Here is a 22,024-nt window from a genome sequence, read left to right on the forward strand (position 1 = left end):
GGGTTTTAGGCAGAACCTTCTCCGTGCTGTTGGGAGGGAAGGAACGAAGAGATACAAGGGAAAAAGAAACCAGGCACGAACCGCACTGTGGAGTCAAGCCAAGGAAACGTCAGTTCAGATTTTGGCATTTAGTCCAAGCCTCCCTCTTGCTGGGGATTCGTGATGCACTTCGCATCGCTGTAACCCCTTCCCTGCTGGGCTACACTGTCACCCCGGTATTGAACAGCAGGTTCTTCGGGAGCGCCAGTTTTGAAAAGAAATTCACTGCTCCAAAATTGCAAGCCCAGGCCACAAAACACTCCAGGAGCAACCGCTGTAGCTCTGAGACTCCAACAGCACTTTTCATAGCACAGATCAGCATTTCCCGCTCCCTCAGTATTGCTTTTGGTATTTTACAATAACATAAGGACCATTCCCAAATCCTCATTCACAAAAATACAAGCAATTGCGCCCTACCACGTAGACTTAATATCAAATTCAAGCATTTCCAGTTACACAGCTCCAGGGTCTTGCAATCCACAGCATTAGAAACACTGAACTGGGGTGTGCACTGAACAGGGAGGCCAAATCTTCAACAGGCAGGAATAGGAGCAAGTCCCCAGGACTCTGAGGCTGACACAGCTGTTGAGAGCTGGAAACTGGTAATGGAGTCCAGGTAAAAATCTTTGTCCAAATTAAACTAAAGTTGGAAGCAGCAACTTTGCATTAAGAAATCCCTAGAGGAAAATCTTACTGAGCAAAAATACATAAACAAAAAAATGATACAAATAACAAGAAATAAGTTACAAATAAACTCACCAAAAGAATAACAAGTCCCGGGGGTGACACAGAAGAGCTTTCAGCACTGTCCACCCACGCTGCCCCAGACATGGGCAACCTGGGCATGCCTCTGGGCAACCTCCTGGCAAGCTTTTTCCTAACCTGGCCAATCTCTTTCCACCTACTACTATTCTCCAGGCAGAACTGGACGGATTTTCCACTTGCTGGTGCTCTCCATCATCAGCGGAGTTAGTTGCTTCCTTTGAACTTGGCTCTATGGGTGGGGAAATGAGGCTCAGCCCTACTGTGACTATTCAGATTGCTATGGGAGACTTAAGAATATCTGCTTAAAATAGCTGGTAGTAAATAGAAAACGTACTAAATGCACAGAGGTCGCCCACATGACCTATTTATTTTAGCAAGGGCTTCTCCGACTGTCTGTGCTTGATGATCGGCACACACGTAAAAGATCTTTCCAACCTTTTTCCCGGCACTTATCCCCAAGCAGAAGCGAGGGCCGGAGGCAGCACCTCGAGGGCTGCATCCCTCCCCTAAGCACAGCAGCACCGAGCTGGGACCACCTCCAGCTGCCCCAGCTGGGCTCCAGTCCCGCAGGCATCCACTGGAGCATCTGAAACAGCTGCCCAAACCTCTGGCTCTGCCTTGTTTGGTCTGTTCATCCCACTCTTTATCGTCCTTTACTTTCAGAGTAGAGGTACCATGGGAAAGGCTGTAGGTTTTGCTTTGACCCTACTGACTCTGCTTGATGTGTTGCTCCTTTGCATCAGTGTGACAAGAACTTTTCATGTAGGACTGACCAAGGCATCTCCGCCTTGACGTCCTGCCCTTGCTGCTAGCACCAGAAGTCCCAGTGCGAGAGCTGGCCTGGCCCTCGAACTGCTCTCTTCAGAGCAGCCTGAAGGGGTGCTCCCTGTCTCGCCATGCCTGCAGGGAGCAAGCAGGCTTGCTCCATGGCAGGGGAAAGCTCCTGCATAGATGCGTAGCCCATGTCAGCAAGGAGAACCTGAAGAAAAATTGGACAAAATCCAGTATTTGCCTTTAAACGTACTACCTTGCATCGCCTGCCATGTGTTCCCATAACAACAGGAGCACATTACGCACCTCTGCGGTGACAACTGCAATCCCCCGGCTGCTCCCTTCGCACCACGCGCCTCCAGCTGGGCCCTGCAGCGTAGCGCGTTGCACTGGCTCGCAGTCCACACGCACCATGCCTGGACACCATCCAGCATGTGGAAGGTGGTCTTGGGGAATGCTGCCTGCCTGCCCCCCATCTCCTTCCTCCACACTGCTCATCCCACTCTGCTTTCCCACTTATTCAAGCCTTAATTCTCATAAATACAAACCTCAGCCCTAAGGACAAGTGGGTCTCATTCCTCAGCAATGAGCAATGAATGCATGAAGGAGACACAACATGAACAACATATATCAGTGTGCAAAGCCTAGCATGGGTAACGGTACAGAGACATGGATAGGAACTGACCCAAACCCATCCTGCAGCATTCCCTGTGTGGGCAGAAGAGAGGCATTCCTGAGAATCAGGGGTTATTTTTGTTTTCACTTGCCAGTGGGAGCAAAAAGGCTCTTTATTCTGAGCAGCTTCAAACATTGATTGGATACGGCTGATCCTTCCATCAGCTGGTGCAGTGCCACCAGATGAATAAATCGTGCATGCATCTGTAATTACTGCTTAGCTTGTGTTTAAATGCAGTGTCATTGATCTGCAGAACACATCAAAATCCACATAGAAATGCTTGAAATTTTATTGGGTGGAGCAAAGTACACGACAGCCTCCATTTTCAGCCTTCTTCATTTACCAAGAAAAAAAAATTATATTATCTCTATTCAAATTCTTGAGTTAACTTAAAATTCAATCATCAACTGTAACACAATTTTATGGGCTGCTCTTTATGTAAGACAATATGTTTCTTCCTTACAAAAGGCAAACAAATTTCTACTAGCTCTACGGTACCTGCCCCTACATGGGCAAACCCCTATTAAAAGCTGTGAAGAATATTGCTTAAGGGTTATAGAACAATGCAGAAAGATGGTCTTGGGGATAAAGCTCCTGACTATGATTTAGCAAACCCAAATTGACTTCCAAGCTCTGCTACAGGCTTCCTGTTGTGTCCTCAGGCAAGCCGTCTATCCCTTTAATAGTTATGTTCCTCATGAACGAAGTGTGATTAACATTTCCCTACTCCAGTGGGAGGTTGGGGGGACAAATGAATCACCCAGAAGTCAGGTAGCACAGCAGCAGTGACCGCAGCAGCATGGGGCTGGGCAAGGAAGATGTTTGTGCTAACCAGCCATCTGTCCTAGATGCTCTCCTTCCATTCTGCAGCCAAGAGGAAGCTCAACAAAAGCTTTTTACTGGCGATAAAGTGCATATTGTCTGGAAGGATTCCTGATATTTTCCAGTCCTAACACTGCTTTGGGCCAGCTCCATTCTCCCACTGGAAATGAAGTACTCCCAAGTCAGTTTAAACTTATCTCCACCAAGCAGGCACAGACTCTTGGTTAGCGTGCTGGGGTTACTGTGGCACACCGGCCCGCGGGTCACTCCCAAGAGATGCGAGCATGGGCATGTCCATGGGAAGACAGTAGAGACTGCGCCAATTTTTATCATTATAAAGCCTGCTTCTGGCAGGGACGTGTCCCCAGGGCATGTAGAAAAGTCTCTGCACAGCCTCAAGTGCTGAGGCAGTGGCTGTCCTCAGCCCCTGCAGAAGGACATGCCTGGGAAGTGTTGTCCTCCTCTGATCTCCTACAAACCCGCACTAGCTCTGGGGCCAGGCTGGCCCACGCTGAGTATCACAAGCTGATGTTGTTATGTACATGACCCTGATGCATCTTAAACTGGGGCATGGAGCTAAGAGCTTTGTAAGTCAATGGATTACTAGTTCATAATTCCCGATATGTTGCTTTGGGCGAGATTAATAGCAAAAATATGAAGGGGAAAATTCTCTACTAACCAATTGCTTGTGTAATCTAAATTGACATACGCATTTTGATGGCATTTTAGTTCCCTCGTTCAACAGCATCCAGAAGAAGGCATTATCTTATTAGTACTATTATATTATATCACTATTATTATTAAGAGAAGGTACTTGTCGGTGGAGGATTCCCCTCCCTGACGGACGGCGTAGAGACACGGGACTCTCTTGCCTTAAGCAGCCCTTTGGAAACTCTGTGAATACAGCGACTAGGCAACTGCGGGAGCAACCCAAACTGACATTAGGTGGGTTGCAGAAGCCTCATCTTTCAGGGCTGCTTAAATGGCAACAAGTGGCTACAATTACAGACCACTCTGTGGTTGCTCATGCCATAAGCACTTGACAGAAGGAAAGGAGAAGTTTGTGGTCAGCATTCATCCAAGATGTCTAGCTAGCCCAGCCTGGCCCAGGCGACAGCCTTTCTTCTAGTGGGAATGAATGAGCTATTTTGTATGTGGCAAACACAAATCTTCTCCCAACAATTATTCAGCTGGGGAGGAGAAACTTTTTTGCTATAAATTTTCCCTTATGCACCTCTGCTTTTGGATCTGGCCTGGACTAAAAAAAAAAAAATGCTGCAATATCGCAAGCAAAGTCATTCTCAGAGGATTCTCAGCCTGACAACGACTGAGAAGTACCAGAAAGTCTATTTACATAGCATAGATTTATAGACCCAGGAGATCCACCAATGTCTGGGTTAACTAAGACATTTTTAGTGCGCAGCCAAGGGTCAGCTTTTCAGGTTTTGTTTTTCCTAGCAATGAGTCGCATCCGTTTGCGGCCGAGTTAGGAGAGAACATAGGTCTGAAATTAGCTGATTTCCATGCCCAAAGTCTCTGGCATGGATGCATAGATGGGGTTTGAAAAGGGAAATCCCTATAGCTTGCTAATAGGCCAGGAAAATGGACAGAAGAGCATATTCAGTAACATGATTTCCACTACATCACCAGCAAGCCATCCGCCTCAGCAACACTGCTAGTAGATGTATAAAAGAGATCCCTGATTGAAGTCAGCTTCAGAGAGAAACCCACCCCACTCACAATTATCTGTTGCCCAGCTATGGGCACCCTCTATCCACTTGATGCGAGAGCTCATATCTCAATAGCTAATGCTTCCCGTTGTAGCGTTAGGCCTAAAACCCTCACCAGCGCTATCCCTGCCACAGATAGAGACACCTAGCACTGCAAAAATACTACAGCTATGCACCGAGTTTTTTCTTTCTGCTTAGAAAAGATGATGTTAGTGCTACTTTCCTTCCTGCCACAAGTACTTAAATATGTCCTGGGCCTTCCTTCATATGCTGATGAATGTCTCTGGCCAGTGACTGCTCAAAAGGTTGAAGTCTGAAGAACTGGCTTCATCTGTGGCCATGGCTGTTTGCTTTCCAGGGTTGGAGTAATTAGCCTGCAAGATTGCCTTGGGCCAAATCAAATAAGCTGCTGTGCAATGTAGCTAGCCCTGTGGCTAGCAAGCCTTTGTAACTTTGTCAGCTTGTTCCTTCAGGGACTCCATCCGCTACAAGATGGGATGGTTTCTCTCTCTCCTGTGTTTGGGCTGAGCAGCTTCTCTGGGTGACGGCAGCGCTGATGCGGGTGAATCCGCCGCCTGGCACAATCATGCCAGAAGCCCTGCTGCAGCACAGAGGCACCCGTCCCCCATGAGGGCTCCTTACCAGAACAAGCCCTTCATTATCCCAAACTCCTTTTGACTTATTTTTAGCCCTCCTCTTTCTTTTCCTTTTCCTTTTTTCAATATTGAAAGCCACCAGCTCCAAGATCAGCAGGTTTGTAATGGCAGACGCTGGAGCATATTTGTGAAAGAAAGCATCAAAGCCACTACTTACTCTGTTGCTTAAAGGTTTAGAGATAGATCCTGCTCACTTCCAGGGTGCTGAGTCCCACCATGCTTCATCCCTACTCTAGCTCAGCTATATTGCTTCAGAGCGGAGCATAAGAAATAAGTAGATGCTTACATAAAGCAACAGCTAGACTGGAGCTGTTGAGCCTTCAGCCATTTCAGCTGGAGTTTGCGTCCAGTTTGTGTCTATCCTGGCGTGGAAAGAGCACCTGTGTGCAGGGCCACGGGGAGAGAAAAGGCTCCCAAAGAACTTGCGGAGCTTGAGCTCTGCGTCATCCTGGTGTGCTCGGATTTACGGAACACCGCTGGAAAGATCCACTCACCCCCATAAAAATTCTTAATTTACTGAAAACAAATGCGAGTGTGTCCTGCGGTCAGCAGCTCTGCACTAAACAACAATTTAAATCACAGAGGCATTATATAAACTGCATCGCCACGACGAATAAGCTCCTAAAAAGGATTGCTCCACTACTAACAAACTGGTCAGATCTACTGGCCCTGCAGTAACCACAAGCAGGGCCGCAGTCACACCGCCGGCTTCCCAAAGTAACACAGTGTGAAGTGGCCATAAAGCAGACAGTAACACACAGAACAAAGCAGTTCTGGCTCCCTCCTTTCCCCATCTCAGATAGGATTTAGGAAAACTGGAGAACCCCTTCTTCTGGTATGGTCAAAGACTCAGAGGAGTTTCCATAGAGAAAGGTCTCAGGAGAAGAGTCCTCTCACGGCTGGAGCAGAGGGGTAGGCAGAGGCCTCCAGAGCAACACATGGTGAATAGGAAAGAGAATAGCTGTTCCCATACAATAATTAACTAAGTTAAACTCTGATATGGCAGTTTAAAAACAAAAAGAGGCAGTTTTTCCACACACACAGTAGTTAAGCTTCCTTGCTGCAGATGTGGCTGTTAAAAGTTCACATATGTTCAAAAAGTGCCCAGGCAAATTTATGGACTCATTGAGGACTGATAAATATAAAGATATCACTGTTCTTTCAGGAACTCCATTATCCACAAAGCTTTGGAGGCTCAGAAAATAGTCCAACCAGTGCATATGCACTCTGTATTTGTACTCTTCTCTCAGCATCTGCTCTTGGACACTGTTAGGCTGGATGGATCTTTGATCTGATCCAGACCCATGTTTTTTCTCTTCGGTAAGGGGCTCTATAAAAAGTCTTTCTCATCCCCTCTAACGTGCCTTTCAATGTTCAAACTTCATTTCAGAAAGATGAGCCCACACCCTCTTTCTCAGGGCTGGTGCAAAAACATTTCTGAATTGGTTGTAAGCGTTGGCTTTCCCTCCAAAGTCCACGTCCCCCCTGGCCAGAGCTCTCTGATCACAAACTCACACTGTCCTGCATCATCAAGTGCTTTTCCGTTCCCGCAGTAACGAAACCTCGATGTATTGCTGACCAAACCACCACCAGTGGGCAAAGACAGCCAGCAGCTTATGCCTGAAGACTGCGAGCTCTGACTCCCTTTACACCTTTGTTATACGGTTGCTATTTAGTGATGCTGCCCATCCATGTGCTATGCTAAAAATTAGTCCGGATCCAATAGTGCCTTGGAAAACCACAAGTCTAACTAGGACAGCTAAACTATAAAGCTGCTTTTGTTCGTCCCTACCTGCAATTCCCCCTGCCTATCCGTACTATTAGTGCTGATACTGCCCAAGTTGACCTTCACGCACCAGGTTCCTCCAGCCTGCTGCACGACTCCCCTTCTCCCTTGCCCTGGTTGCCTCCACGCATTTGCAGCCAGCAAGGTGCAAACACGCAGCCCATGCCCCAGATCAGCAGCAGGCTCCCACCCTTCAGCGCAGGTAAGAAACGTGTCACAGTGTGGCATCCCTTCTGTCAAGGTTTGGCACCGTGCTGTCACAGCAGAGAACACAGTCCTTTTTCCCAAGAGGGCATAATGAGAGCCCAGAGCAGCCGGCAGAGTTCACTAGGGAAAATAACCCTAATCGATTGCCCTGCGCTCGCCATCACTGCTGCTTTTAGCTCTAGCAGCCAGAGAATGGCCAAACTCCCATTCACCAGTGGTCTGGATGTTCTTCATTTCTCTCTCCCCAGTGGCTTAATGCTGAGAAAATTGCTTGGACTTTTCCATACTAAAAACAGTGTTGGTTTACGCAACCGTTGGATTTGGGAAGGGGAGCTGGGGAGAGGGGGCAGCGGCTGTTATAACCGATCCATGCCAGCATCTCATCTGCTCAGGCATGAGGTGAGGATTTAGCATCGGGAGCCGCGGCAGGATGACAAAACCTGTCAGGTCATTTCATGGGATTCCCGTAGAGGTGAGGCTGGCAGAGCAGGGAATGCAGCCAGGAGCACACAGCGGGTTGCCTAAAGTCCAGAAGAGAAGTCCCAAGCCCTCCTTCCTCTGAACTGGGCTCAGAAAATACCAGCTGATCCTCCCTTCCTCTTAGCTGAATTATTTAACCTCTACAGTTTTTCCTTCCTGCCTGTGCTAACTTACCTGGAAGTGCCCGACGAGCAGCGTTTAACACTTTCTAGCGTTCGTTAAGAGGATAGAAAGGCTCTGTGCACGTGTGTCCGCGGGCAGCATTTCCTACGCATAGCTATTGATTTTGGAAGGGACACAATACGACTGCTTGGCTGCGTTTCAAGCATTTCATAACTGATGATTATTTAAGATGTGTGTTATATCACAGCTGTGCGCACTGGATGAGAGCTGTGCTCTGATAGTGGGCTGGTTTTCCCCTTGCCCTAAAATAATATAGCAGAGATGGCCAGGAATGGTGTCTGCAGGAAAAACGGTGTCGTGCCACAGCCTCTGGGTGTTTGCCCAGAACCGGCTGCCCGGAGTAGCCATGCTGAGCACTGCATCACACCTTCTGGAGGCAGCACCCACACATTTTTTCTCTTCTGGTGGAAGATACTATAAGAGTTTTACTATATGCTTTTATAGAGTCACTACCGACACTCTTTTGGCCCAGTGCTTTTCATCTGATTCCTCACTCTGCAGTTACTAAGCATTGAATGTATCTATCTGTTCACCAGTGAAGGAAAAGAAGTATTTAGGGTACAAGTTAATATCAGATGCAAACAACAGACATTAAAAGTGCCCATTTCTGTCCATGAACCATAAAGAAGCATAGTACAATCAGCTCATCTGGAGATATCTGCCCATAAGCATCTAAAGCTAGGTGAGATGAATCCTGCTCATGACAACCTTGATTAAAAAGTCAGCATTTGCCAGCAGTCACCACGACGCAATGTCGGAGATAACCATCGAGCGTCTCTGCACATAGAGTAGAAAATAACCCAGTGGTGACTCAGCTGCTTCTGTTGACAAATGACGATCTGCTTTTTCAGTCAAACACAACACAAGCCAACAAAACCGAATGCCAGAGTATCCCACACGGGGCCCTGTTCATGGAGGAGACACAGGCTTAGGCCAAGGCTGACAGCCGAAGGAACATCTTGGAAGATGCCACTGTGTCCCGGCTTGCTCTCTCACACCTTTATCTGCAAACCCAGACCAAGACACATGGCTGTGGTTACCGGTGCACCGTGGCTTACTGTGCCCACAGGACGCGAGCTCACACTCGACACTGCATTAGCACGGCAGCGCAGTGTCAGAAGGTGGGAGCTCGGGTTGGCGGAGTGCCTAGGGCACAGCAAGCTGGATGTTGCTTGCCAAAGGACTGCAAAGATGCCACCTTAGAGGCAAACAAAAAAAAAGCAAAAAAAACCCCAGAGGTTTAACCATTTCACTGCTATTAACATCAACACTTGTGAGCGTACATCTGTGTAAGCCAAGCTGCAGGGATCCTGCTTTGACTGCAGCCCCAAAGTCAGATACCTCTGCTACCCTATTTCATCCACGATAGCAGCCAGTGGAGCCTTTGGCAAAGATGGTACAAGCCTGGAAGAAGTTTCCCATGGTGGCCTAGTGCCCTGGGAAGGGGTCCCCCTCCCCGCAACACATGTAGCATTGGCCACCATTATGTAGGCTACCACCAGCCTGTTCCTGTAGGATAATTCATACAACAGTCCTTTCCACGCGCAATGTATCTGGCATCAACAGCACTGCTCTCACATGGTGTTGAAAACGGCAAATGAAGGCGCAAAAGACTATATTTACTCCCTATTTTGAATGTTACTGTGTGAAGATATTCAGTACCAACTAGTCCTTACAGAGCGTCTGCATTTTGTAGCCTCAGTTCAGTCTGCTCCTCTCCCTATACTCAGGAAATGCCACTTCTCCTGCATTTTGCTTTTAGCAGCATAATATAGTTGGGTTTCACCCCCCTGAGCCTGGTAAACTGAATGACTCAGAAACCTGCAATCTGCTTCAAAACAAAGCATTTAAGATAAAAGATATAAGCAGTAATGGAGCTGCTCAGCTCAGGAGTATAAATGCTAGAGGGTTACTCATGTACTCAAAAACCTCTAACCTCTCTTCAGCTTTTTTTTTTCTTTTAACCCCTGCAAGCCCTGGGCAGCCCTGCCTGCAAATAAGAGCTGATGTGTCATTTCAGATGTGCATCCGCTCCAGTCTGCAAAACCCTGGAGCCTGTAAAGTAGAAGGAGCTCTGGTGCCAGCACAGCGCAACGAGGATGACGTAGAGCGGGGAGAGCTGAGCACTTACTCCACATGCTCCAAAGTGCTTTTATTTCTGCTAGTTAAACAGACGCTGACTTCTGAGGGGATTATGTGTCATCAAGACTGTTGGCTGCGACAACTAATTATCTCCAGCAACAGTTTGGCCTTTAGATTCGCGGTTCAAAGTGTTTATCAGGAGTGCTGTAATCCAAAGCCTTGCGTAGCACTGTCTCCCCACCTGAACTTCCTTCATCCCAAATAAATGGTCCCCCGAACACAGCATGGCCCCTCCACCCGGTCCTGCTAGAAGCCAGCACGTGGGTGCACGCATCCCGCAGCGCGGCAGGCACCCTTGCAGCCGGTCTTTGCAAACAGCCTGGGCAGGGAACGCCAGCTATCCCTAGGATACTTCCAGCAGGGCCCAACAAGAACAGCGAGAAGCTAAAATCAGCCCCAAATTTCAACAGCAGCCTGCCTGAGGCACGCAGCTTCCCATTGCTGCAGCTGGAGACGAGCGTGACAGCCGTGCAGCGGCCCGCTCCTCCTGCTGAGCTCCACAAGAGCCATTAAACTTGGTGTTCGTGCGCCAACCGGGCCCAGCTCAGCTGCGACAAAGTCCAGCGGAAAAAATTCTGCTGCACCCTGAGACAGGAGAAATTCCAGGCAAGAGCAGCCAAAAGAGTAAACAGTTTGGGAATGCAGCGCCGAAAACTGCACTGAAACTATTATATAGCCTCGTATAAATTGATGGCTGACCCTCAGTAAGACCACCAGGCCAGGCAAAAAACGCAACCAGGCAACTGAAATAATTTAAGATATTGAAAAACACATGAAGAACAACAGAAAGGATTTGAAAAGCTGTAAATGAGTGAAAAGGAGAGGAGTTAATTGAATGGCCCAGGGCGGGCTGAGAAGTGTGGGTCTGAGCTGGGCCCCAGGCCGGCCGGCCGGAGCCAGTGCTGCTGGAGTGCATTGGCATGGGAACGACCCCGAGCTACCAGACCCTCGCAGAGCTCAGCTCGGCTAAAGCCGGGGACATTGAGCTTTTCTCTCCGCTGGCACGGCCCAGAGCACCTGCTAAACACAGGGAAGCAGCGCCCGGACAGCCAAGGACATAGCTGCTCCACACCCCGATAGGTGTTAGAGAAAATGCTACCCGCAGCCCAGTTTCCTATGGAGATAGCCCAAACTGGGACTGGAAGCTGGCCGCTGTTTGAGACAAGCGGTTGGATGGGATGGATCCTGCTCGGCTCTTTTCCCTCTACTGCTATGTTCCTGCCCCCTCTAGAGGCTGGCAAGCTGCACGGTCTCCCAGAAGCCTGGAGGCTGGAGAGACTGGAGTCGGTGGGGTGGATCTAGGCACCTTTCGCTGCATCGTGCCATCGACAAGCACTGGAGCAGATGTGAGGCTTTCAGCAAGGATAGAACAAAACGGGGCGCGAATTTGCTGCGATGCAGCCAAAGGGAGCCCTGCGTGGAGGAGCTACACGCTGCCCAGGCACCCCCAGACATGCTGACTGCGCCCAAGAGCTGTGCACGTCGCTAGCAAGAGTCCAAACCACCTGCAATCCCAGATCGCGGCGCAGGGTTTAAAGGACGCTTCCATTCACAACCAAATCCTCGCACTTCAAAGAGCGTAATTACAGTAACGAACCCTTCCCTCATTGTGCTGCTACTGCACCGCTGAGTCCTTTGGCTGGTTTATAGTACATTTGCAGCACTCAGAGTATCTCAAAGGCAAGAATAATTAGTGGGAACATGTGAAGTGAACTGAAACACAGGAAAACACAGAAAATGAAGATGGAGGAATAGATAAAGGTCTCCAGGGTTCTGCCAAGACCTTCACGAGCAAAAGAAGATTCCTCCACCTCTTACACATCTGCTTTTTACTGTCACCTTGAAGGACTCAAGATCTTGTTCCTGAGGACACAGGAAAGCCTGGGTCTCTGAACAAAGATACTGCAAAGCCATTTTGGTCTGTGGGGACATGTGAGGAAATGCAGCTGTCTCTTAAATAACAGAAGTTGACAACCAGTTGTGAATAGATGAGTGATCATGGCTGCAGCCATCACAGCGAAGGATCTTATTTCAAAGATTAGCCAATGAAGGCCCATTCATATATCCACGGCCCATCATAAAGCTATTGAGGGAGCATCTGTCATAAAACCATGATGTTTTTAAATGCTTGAAGAAGGGCACGATAAAAATAAGTCTACTTAGCTCACATACTTTTCTTTGAGTGACATGATTCTTGCAATTCTTCAGTAAAAACAAATAATGAAAATGATGGGTAGCCAAAATACGTGACCTGAGTAGGCTGAGGTTTGTTTTTCATCTTAGAATAGAGTTTCTTTGTCTGCTGGTTTTTCCAAGTTACTGGAGTAGGCACAAAAGCCTGTGGAAACGAGGGCCCTGGGGTGGCAGGGAGTGCACAGCTCTGGTGCGCTAGACTTGGTCTGCTCACGAGCCCGGGGTTGGAGCACTCCCTCCAGGACTCAAACAGAAAGCTTTTATCTGCTTTCTGATGCTGCAGGGAAAATACAGTCATCAGCGGTACAGGGCGTTGCAGGGCCGCCTAGAAATCAGGGTGCCTTTGCCGGCAGAGCTGGGGACCCGGCCCGAGACGCGCCCGACAGAGCTGCTGCGCTCGTGGAGGGACGCACAGAGGGTCCAGGTGGGTGATGTGCCAAAGCGCCGTGAGCTCCCACGGCGTGAGCAGCGGGCTGTATTCCAGGCCAAGCGCGATGCGCTTTGGCAAGGCAGATAAGGAAGCGTACTCACTACCAAGTCAGTGTGACTGGTTTACTCATCAGCACCAAACCCACACTCTGAGTCAAAAAAAAAAAGATTACATTTAGAATAAACTGAAAGAGCAAGTCAAGCTAAACATCATGGCTATTTTATGTGAATGATTCCAGCTCATACTTTCTTCCACTCACTGGCAAACTCGCACTCATTTGGGTTAGCAACGTCTTTTCCTTACGTACAACTACACAACTTCTCTTAGTACCATTTATTTTCTGCAGGCTACACTGGGCAAAGCTGCCAGGCATCCCACTAACACTTTAATGGGTGACCTCCCCTCCTGCCCCCAACATGTAATCTCCTGCCCAACGGTCTCTTTGGGTAACATCCCAAGCTGCGAGAAGCACAAAAATCCAAAGGGCAAGACCACTGGTCACACACACATCTACTTTGTTATATTCAGGACATCGAATGCATCTCACATGCATTAGATTGATGCTCCTGGAGCTAGAAGTATGCATTTAGGCCTTGTTTCCCAGTAGTGCACACCATACCCTCTTTAAGAGGAACTGTAATGTTTGTGTGCAGCTCGCTGGTGGTGGAAAAGACTTTGCTGTGTGGTGCAACTTCGTGTTTATAATTCATATTAAATTGTAAACAAAATTAAATTCCTCTTTTCTCTATAAATTGTATTTAGTTGGGCTGAGTTATTTTGAAATTTTTTTCTGAATTTGGATGAAAAAAATGCATTGTGGTCATATATATGCAACAGTAGAGTTTCTCTACCTAAAGATTCCACACCAGAACATGCAACTTCATCCCCAAAATTCCAGCCTATGGAGAAGTTGCCTATATTCATAGATTTTAAGTCTAAAACAGAATAAAGGTAAATGTTTCAAAAGTATCCAAGCATTTTAGAATGCTAAATCTTTGTTTTCCTCAGAAAACACCTGATTTAAACTCCCAGATTACAGCCACTGATCAATATCTAATCTGGCCCTGAATTTTGTCCAATAATTTTATCTCCTGCAATCACAGAGCTATGTGCAGTTTCAAAGCGAAACAATGACTCACTCGGGCAGATTCATCTCACCTAATCTGAGCTGAAAGCACGGCATCTCGCTGGAGCCGGTCGCCCAGACTCCCCCCAGTCAGTGGAGAGAGAGGCATCTCCCAAGGGTGACTCAACCCAGCTGTTCCAGGAACGAGACCAATATGCTCCAGTTTCTTATCTGGAAAGGCTGCGAGGTTTCGACTAAGCCCTTACAGGAAAGCGGCGGTGTGTACAGCATCTAGCACAATGGACTGACGGGGACTTTAGTTCCCTCGGGGAATAAAAATAGTAAGAAATATTAAAACCTGGTATTTTCACAGACAGGCATCAGGACTCACAACACATGAACACTTAATTTCCTGCTTTCAGTTCACTATCAGATTTTGTACTTAGGTTAGTGGGGTTTGTTAAGGTTTCTTTTTCCCCAGAACAGGATTTTTTCTCCTTAACCACAATACATTCAGCCATGACAAATAAGATAGATTGAAAATGATTAATAGGAAGCTGAGGGATTCATCTGAGATCAACAAAGATTAATGTGCATCTTGTTCTTACCTGTCTTCTTTTTGTTTTCTCTTTCTCTCTTCCTCTTAGCTACCTAGACAGCTTAGATCGAATTGGAGCTGCAGACTACCAGCCCACGGAGCAGGATATCCTTCGAACCAGGGTCAAAACAACTGGCATCGTAGAAACCCATTTCACATTCAAAAACCTCCACTTCAGGTTAGTCTAAAAGGGTATGCCGTGGTAAATTTTCAGAGCACATATTTATCACAGTGTTTTCCCATAATTCACAAAGGAAAAACCGTTAAACTGCTGTTTAACTCATTGATGGCTTCCGCTGCAGAGGATGCTGCATTTCTGGGGGTCAACAATATGAAATGTTTTGCAATTCTGTCCTGAAAATCACTACATCTAATAAGTCTATGAAGTCCTTCAACTTCACTGTACCTTCTTCTAAGCCAAACAACACCTTCCTGTTTGGAGACCCAATATGAGACTGGCCCCAAGCCTGATGAAGCTTCATAAGCGTAAAAATATTTGGCCAAACTTTTTCTCCAAAATGGGTCAGTCGTGTAGTTAACTCTATATATTGACACTCATGAAGTCAGCCAGTAGAGAGAAGAGAGGATGGAGACAGAAAGCCACACACACAGTATGTAGAGTATATAAACCTGAAGAAAGCACAGGCTCAACCTCCCCAGATCCTCTGGCACCCTTTGGCACTGCTGAGGCTTTCCCATAAATATGCACATCTCTGGTTGTTGCTGCTCATCCTTTTCCTCCTCGGGCTCCAGACCTTGGAGGAGGAGGCTGAGCCAGTGGTTAAAGACCTGTTGCTCCTTGTTTGGAGCCTTCCAAGGAAAGTTTCCCCTTGACTAACGAAGAGCGAGCGCTGACAGCTCCTCTCCTGTGCCCTAGGCTCTTTGATGTCGGAGGCCAGCGGTCAGAACGCAAGAAGTGGATTCACTGCTTTGAGGACGTCACGGCGATCATTTTCTGTGTCGCACTGAGTGGCTACGACCAGGTGCTCCATGAAGACGAAACCACGGTGAGTGTCAGCTGGGTCTTGGAGGCCCCAACACTTCTTTATGGGATACTGCATAGCCAGCAACTGCTCAGAGATCCCCTTAGGCTCGCAGTGGTACTAGAGCGATGCGCGTTTGTCAAGCAATCCCTCCTTGACTCTGAAATCCTGGGGAGATTTGTCCTCCTCCATACCCTTCAAAATCAAGTCCTGCACTCCCAGGTAACGGTTCCTTGCACTGATAAAGTTACACTGTTTGTTGTTTTTTTTTTTCCCTTTCTAGCTGACCTGCATGTTTTCAAAGGGTGTTAAAGGGACTTTATATCCAAAAAGCGAGCAGATGTGGATAGGTGGGCTTTTAAAACAAATTTAAGGAAAGAGTCATACCATGGTGCAGAGAGGTGTGGGAAGGCCACACGTTCCTGAGTCAGGCTCGGGCTAGGTGTATAACCTATTTCTTCAGGCAAAAGAAATTCATTTTCATGTGTGGTACTGGAACGATTTGATTCCTTAGGTAATTTGTTCTAGAAGAGCTTTTATAACTTCCTACTGTGACATTAGGCTCAAAATACCATCTGGAAATAAAGTTAGTGTGGACTTGTGCACTCCCTGATATTAGAGGGAGTGCAATTAATGCAAATGAATTAAATACACAGAAAAGATGCAAGAAGACTCACTGCTATGTTTTCCCCATCCCATGTGTCATTCAGTGTGATGGAAATGTGGACTTTGGGGAAGATGGGCTAACAACAGCTGAGGCAAGCACCCGGTTGCATTTGTCTAGCAGAAAGGAATCAAAAGCCATTCTCAGCCTTTGGTAATTATTTCATCCGTGCCTGGTATATGATAGCATGAAGGGCTTGCTCCTCTCCGCTGATCCTGTACAAGGCCCTCGCCTTTATTCTCCTGCTTGTAAAGATGTTCGATTTGCAGAAAGCTGTTGATGAGGAAGCAGTTGAGGAAATGTTTGCTATCAGTTGTCAGTTGTCTCCTCCCAAAGAGCCTGGTGGAGCTGTGGTTTCTTGCCTCTCCCAACCCAGGTTCCTGAGCTCTGGCTGTTTGATGAAGTCACCTGTTTGTTTAGGTCATACTGATACCAGAATTCAGGATGTTATTAATATCCCTCCAAATAGCTAGAGACTGACTGAGACACCCTACGCCCTCTCATCTTTATTTATTTATCTATAATCCTCAGTTTTCAGCTCCCTGTGACCCTGGCCCTCATCTGTTCAAGGATGTTCAGTCCTGTAGGATTCACTGGGGAGGAACCAAAATCTCCTGATGTGATTCGAAAAACCTAGCCATTAACTCAATGCTGTGCACCTCTGCATCTGGATAGGGGAAAACACCCAGGACATAAAGAAGAACATGCAGGGAGCCCACAGACCCAGGGGGCTGTGAGTGAAACACAGTCCAGTGGTCTGAGCAGAGAACAAGGCACTCTTTACACGTAACTTAAGCTGTGGCACTCACCCAAATCATGAAACCATGAAGTCCATCACCCAGTACCACCCTGATACAATAAGATCACTAACAGGGAGACTGCTCTCTGAAATGCTCTATGACAGACACCCGGCTTTGTGTGACTCCATCTTTGCTTTTGCATCAGGAAAGCAGGCTTGCATGTACTTCTCTGGCGCAGCGCTGACATTTGATTGCTATTTCAATCCCTTTTCACAATGCATTTCTGGGGATGCTGAGCAACAGGAGGGCAGAGGCAGATGCTGTTCATTTACACATTCCATCATCGCTTGGGGAGAGGAGAGGATTCGGCGCAAACACCGCCAGGCCTGCAGGACGCCCCCGCCTAACCCAAATAAACAGCCCTGAGCGAGGCCAATGCAAATAAGAAAAATGACAGTGTTGGAGCCTGTCTGCCCTATTATATCCACAACACAAATGGCAGGTGGAAATCACAGTGCCCACAGACTCTGTCCTCTGCCAACTTAATCCCCTATCATTCAGCGTCCTCCCTGATAATATGGTTCCTCTCCAAAAAACTAGCAGTAAAAGCAGCATCTCTTTAGTCAGCTGATTTGCCGTCTGTGTGTATCAGTCACATCTGCCGGCTTTAATGACGTAAATCAGCTTTTATTGCTTCTCACTTATAAAGCACAAAGACGAGGCAGCTAAGAGAGTAAGCTGGATTCTGTTCCTCTATCTTCATTTTCTATAGAAACGCTTACTACGTTCCAGGCACTTCCAGCTTTATTAAGCCACTGAAGGTTTGGGGGCTGCACAGATGTCTCTGTGGGTATGAAAAGACTTGTAGAGCCTTTATCGCTGGCACGGATCCACGAGATGGAAAGAGCCTCACTACGTGCCGGATTCCCAAGAAACGCTTGCAAAGCTAGTGTTTAGAGAGAACAGCTTTTCCTCGTGACTTCAGCGCCCCGTTGACAATAATCACAGGATTTCACAATGGCATTTGACACTTCTCTAGGTCAAACTGCACTCGAGGAGGATGAAACTGCAGTTCAAATACAATCAGCCTTTAATACAGAGCAGGGGCTCTCCTTGCTAAGCTCAGGTTAACGCCAGGGCATTAGGAGCAGTATAGTTGCAGGGTCAGCTTGTCACACTGAGATAAGCTCACGAACCAGCTCTACTGTGAACTTCTCAAACAGGAATGAGCAAAGAGCTGGTTAAACAAGCAGGTGAAGCAGACACTGATCTGCCCCTTCCCTTAGAATAAAGCACAGCTGCAAGCTCAACAAGTTTTTTCTTAGTGTATTGCACTCTTTCAAAAAACTCGGCACCCATCCTCCTGCAGGATCCAAAAAAGGGCTGTTGTGTGCAAAGCCCGCGCTCGGTAAGACCTTTTATAAGGTAAGACTCTTTTATAAGGGATGTCTATTCTCTCTGGTATCTTGTCACAAACAGCAACACCACAGGAGCCGAGGAAAGCAAGTACTTCTCTATGTCCAAAGCAGAAAGACATAAATAAACTGAAGAGAAGCTTTCTGCCCAGGTGATTTCTAGGCCCATATGCCCATAAAGATCACTCTTTGCATAGTAGCACCCAGTCCTTTTGGATCCAGCATCCCGCATTGCCCCAAACACCCTCGTGCAACGCTGTCAGCAGATCTGAAACCTCTCTCCTTGTGCCCCAAGGCCTGGCTGAGGGCACTGTGCATGCCCGGCTCTCAGGGGAAGAGGAAGAAACATAGAGAGAAACTCAAGCAATGCCTTCAGCATTCCCATTACTGCCAGATACAGCCCACAGCTAGAGATCACAAGGCAAAATGACACACTCTGCCCACCCCATGCAACACACAAGATGCTGTCTCCAAGGCATGATGGGTCTTGTAGATGATGGGATGATGCCTGGGCATCAACCTTTGCCTAGTCCATCACAAGGACTCTCAGGGCACCCTGCCATGCAGCAGTGCAGAGTGTTTGCACTTGGTGGAAATGTCCTGCTTTAACTGAACAAACAACTCAGTAGATGTTTTTGCATAACAAGGCTATTTTGTCATACTGCGGCTATTTTGTGACTTATTTTTATGTTTCATAAGATGAGGTTATAGGAGGAAAACCCAAGATATTTTCAGATCTGTAACTGGGGAGGAGAGAAGGACATCAGTCATTACCCAGTAAAACTGGAGAAGAGGATGACCAAAGGCAGATTTGCATTTTTCCTTCTAAACATTTTAAAGACAGCAATGACATGGGACCTACCATGGGAACTCAAACTGTCCTCTTTGCTTTTTCCTCACAAGTGCAAAGGAGCCAGGCCAAGAGAGGGAGATGTCCATGATGCATTTTGCTGCCTCTGAAACTAAGATATTTAGGCCATCCACAGCTAGCCAAGATATGGAGGTATTGTTCATGCCCTTATTCCTGAACGTGTAGTAGGCTGAAGGCATTGTGGCATTGTGCTGTTGACTCTTAACGTGCATTAGTCTTGGACTGTTAGTTCATATTTCATTGCATGACCTGGTTAGCGTGCTCTCTCTGATATCACTGGGCAATGAAAATTGAATTGCAGCACTCAGGAATTTCCATAGGAGCGACAAAGCAAATGAAAGTAGCTTTGGCATCTTAGGAAATATAACCAGAGGGAGAACAAGGAGTTTCTGTGGTTACAATAATGGTCCATGTCCTTATAGTTTGCATGACAGTTAGCACTTAATTACCAAGGAAAACAAAAAAGATTGCATCAATTGTATGTTGCAGAAATAACCAGGTCACATCCTGTGCTCTGGTGAAAAAAGATGTTTTTTTATGAGAGTATTACTGCCTGGGCAGAATCTTGACTGTAGCATCCATTCTCCCTTGCGCTCAGTAGAAAGCTGTTTGCTCCTCACATCAAAGTGACACAAACATATTTTTGCAATGACATTTGAATTCAGCTATAAGCAATTCTGTGCCTCTTGTGCTGTGTAGAAAAAAATAACGAGACTTCTAGTTTTTATGGGCAAGTGGTTATCCCTCTGAAATGTGGCTGGTGTGGCTGCTTTCCTTCTTGGAGTCTAAAACATTTGCAGGTGCATGGATTCAAAATACCGATTTTGAAATAGGAGGTGATATTAAGAAGCCAATGTTTCAAGAGCCCTTCTTTTAGTGAACTACTGATAGACCCAAAATCAAGGCAGACAAAAGCAGTACAATGGGTCCAAAAGCAGATTAAATAATTTATATGGGAAAGGTATAAAATAGAGTTGCGTTTAATGCCTGTCACCTGATCCATCGTAACATGCTTAGTAACTCCAAAATATGTGTTCAAGAAGCTAGTGTGGGAGCAGTGTGCCCAGCCAACAGCAAAGCATCGTCTCCCTCCTACGACTCTGGGCTGTCCTGAGCAGCACCAAGAGGCTCTGAAAGATCCTTCCAGGCCTGCAGAACACAATGTAGTAAAAGACAGTGCTGTGGGGCCACAAGTGGAAAAAAGAAGGATAGGAAGGGCTGGAGGGTTTCTCTCCCATCTTCTGCAACATAACAAGAGGGAAATGCTTCCATGGGAAAGCGTGATCAAGGAAACGGGGCAGAAAATGCTGCAGGGAAAACATCTTTAATGCCTCCTAGCAGAGCAGGCACATCTGCTAAGTCATAGGAGCAAGGGTGCTCCTGAGAGGGGCCCTAGTGAAGCTTGGGGAAGCTTTAGAGGACCAGAGGGGTCACCCCTACCTGTAAGTAAAGCTTCATTTCAATGTGGATTTACTGGTACAAGGGGGATTATTGGAGGCTTTAATCTCTCCTCACCCCTCTGTTAACAGCAGCCTATCCTTTAAAATGAGGCAGAACCTATCCTGGACACTGCCTGCCCCTCCAGAGCAGGCAAACACCCTCCTGTCTCAGGCAGGACCCATCTGAGTTATTGGAGGTCTCCTACCAAAGTCTGTTGAATAAATAACTCTTGGGAAGGGAAAGGAAGATGGGAGACAGCGAGGCATTGCTGCTGTTAGCCAGCGCCGGCACCACTTGTGTGACTGGCGGAGCAGCTCTGCTCCATGTGGTTTCACCGCATTTTCCCACCGTAGGTTTCTCACTAACCTGGATTTAATTTTGCAGTTCTGCTAGGGAAGAGGGGTCCTTGCTCTTGAATAGTATCTGCTTCTCCTTAATGACAGGGAAGGAAGAGGTGGGTTTTAAGACCAGAATCTTTCCCAGGCAACAATAAGGAAAAGTTAGGAGAGTAGTGGTTGTATTTACTCAGCTAACCAGCAGAGCTGGGGAAAAAATAAAAATAAAAAAAAAAATCATTGTATACAGACCAGAAAGCCAGGTCAGGCAACCTTACAAAACTTCAAAACTTGCTGCTGGAATTTTAAAGGAATAGAGGATTTTTATAGAAAATGTCATTTTCTACAGTATTGGTTTCTGCTGTGTGTATATTCCGATTAAGACCAAATGCTAAGAGCCACTGTTTCTTGGGAATACACTGTCATTTCCCAGCAGGTATTAATGTAGATTATTCAGACTATAGGAGATGCAGAAGGATTTCTGTAGGCTCCTTAAATAGTCTTGCTACTGTAGGGAAGTAGACTTCACCTAGCTGTGAAGTCCCTCTCAGGAGAAAGACTCCGCTCCTATGTCTAAGCCAATACTGATGGCACCCGTTGTGCTACACACGTAACGCGGTGTTGTTGTACACTGCTGCTTGCCCTGCTCAGACTGTTTAGCCGTGTTACGATGCTGGTGAGGTGGAGCATGGTAAGTACCATAACATCCCAAGACTGCTGCATATGAAGTATGAGTTTAGGCCATGAGCATCGTTCATGCCTTTCTCCGTGCTTTGGTTTTAAATCATCAATACGGATGATAAAGATGTGCCAAAAATGTTCTGTGAGGGACCCTGCTTAAAACCAGTTAATTATATTTGCTTTCTGTTCCCCTGACCATCCTCCACTTGCTTCTCTTCTCCTCCCAAAGGGCTTGGGTAGCCAAGGATCACCTGTATAAAATCTTTTCAGGTGTCCACATGGTAATAATTTTGATGCCATAGGTAGCAAAGAGGAGCATTACTCTGTGGTTTCTACACCGCCCCATATAAA

The 22,024-nt window shown here is 47.0% G+C and overlaps 1 protein-coding gene across 2 annotated transcripts in view; it reads left to right on the plus strand.

Moving 5' to 3' along the window:
- The window catches only part of GNAO1 (G protein subunit alpha o1), a 165,974-nt gene that overhangs the window by 120,753 nt on the left and 23,197 nt on the right, over positions 1-22,024 (plus strand). For both annotated transcript variants that reach the window (XM_067302666.1, XM_067302667.1), the window contains exons 5-6: positions 14,594-14,722; positions 15,422-15,551. In XM_067302666.1, coding sequence (XP_067158767.1) covers positions 14,594-14,722; positions 15,422-15,551 — 259 coding nt within the window. The remainder of the gene's footprint in view (positions 1-14,593; positions 14,723-15,421; positions 15,552-22,024) is intronic.

Source organism: Apteryx mantelli, chromosome 10 (assembly GCF_036417845.1).
Source record: "Apteryx mantelli isolate bAptMan1 chromosome 10, bAptMan1.hap1, whole genome shotgun sequence".
Lineage (NCBI taxonomy): Eukaryota > Metazoa > Chordata > Aves > Apterygiformes > Apterygidae > Apteryx > Apteryx mantelli.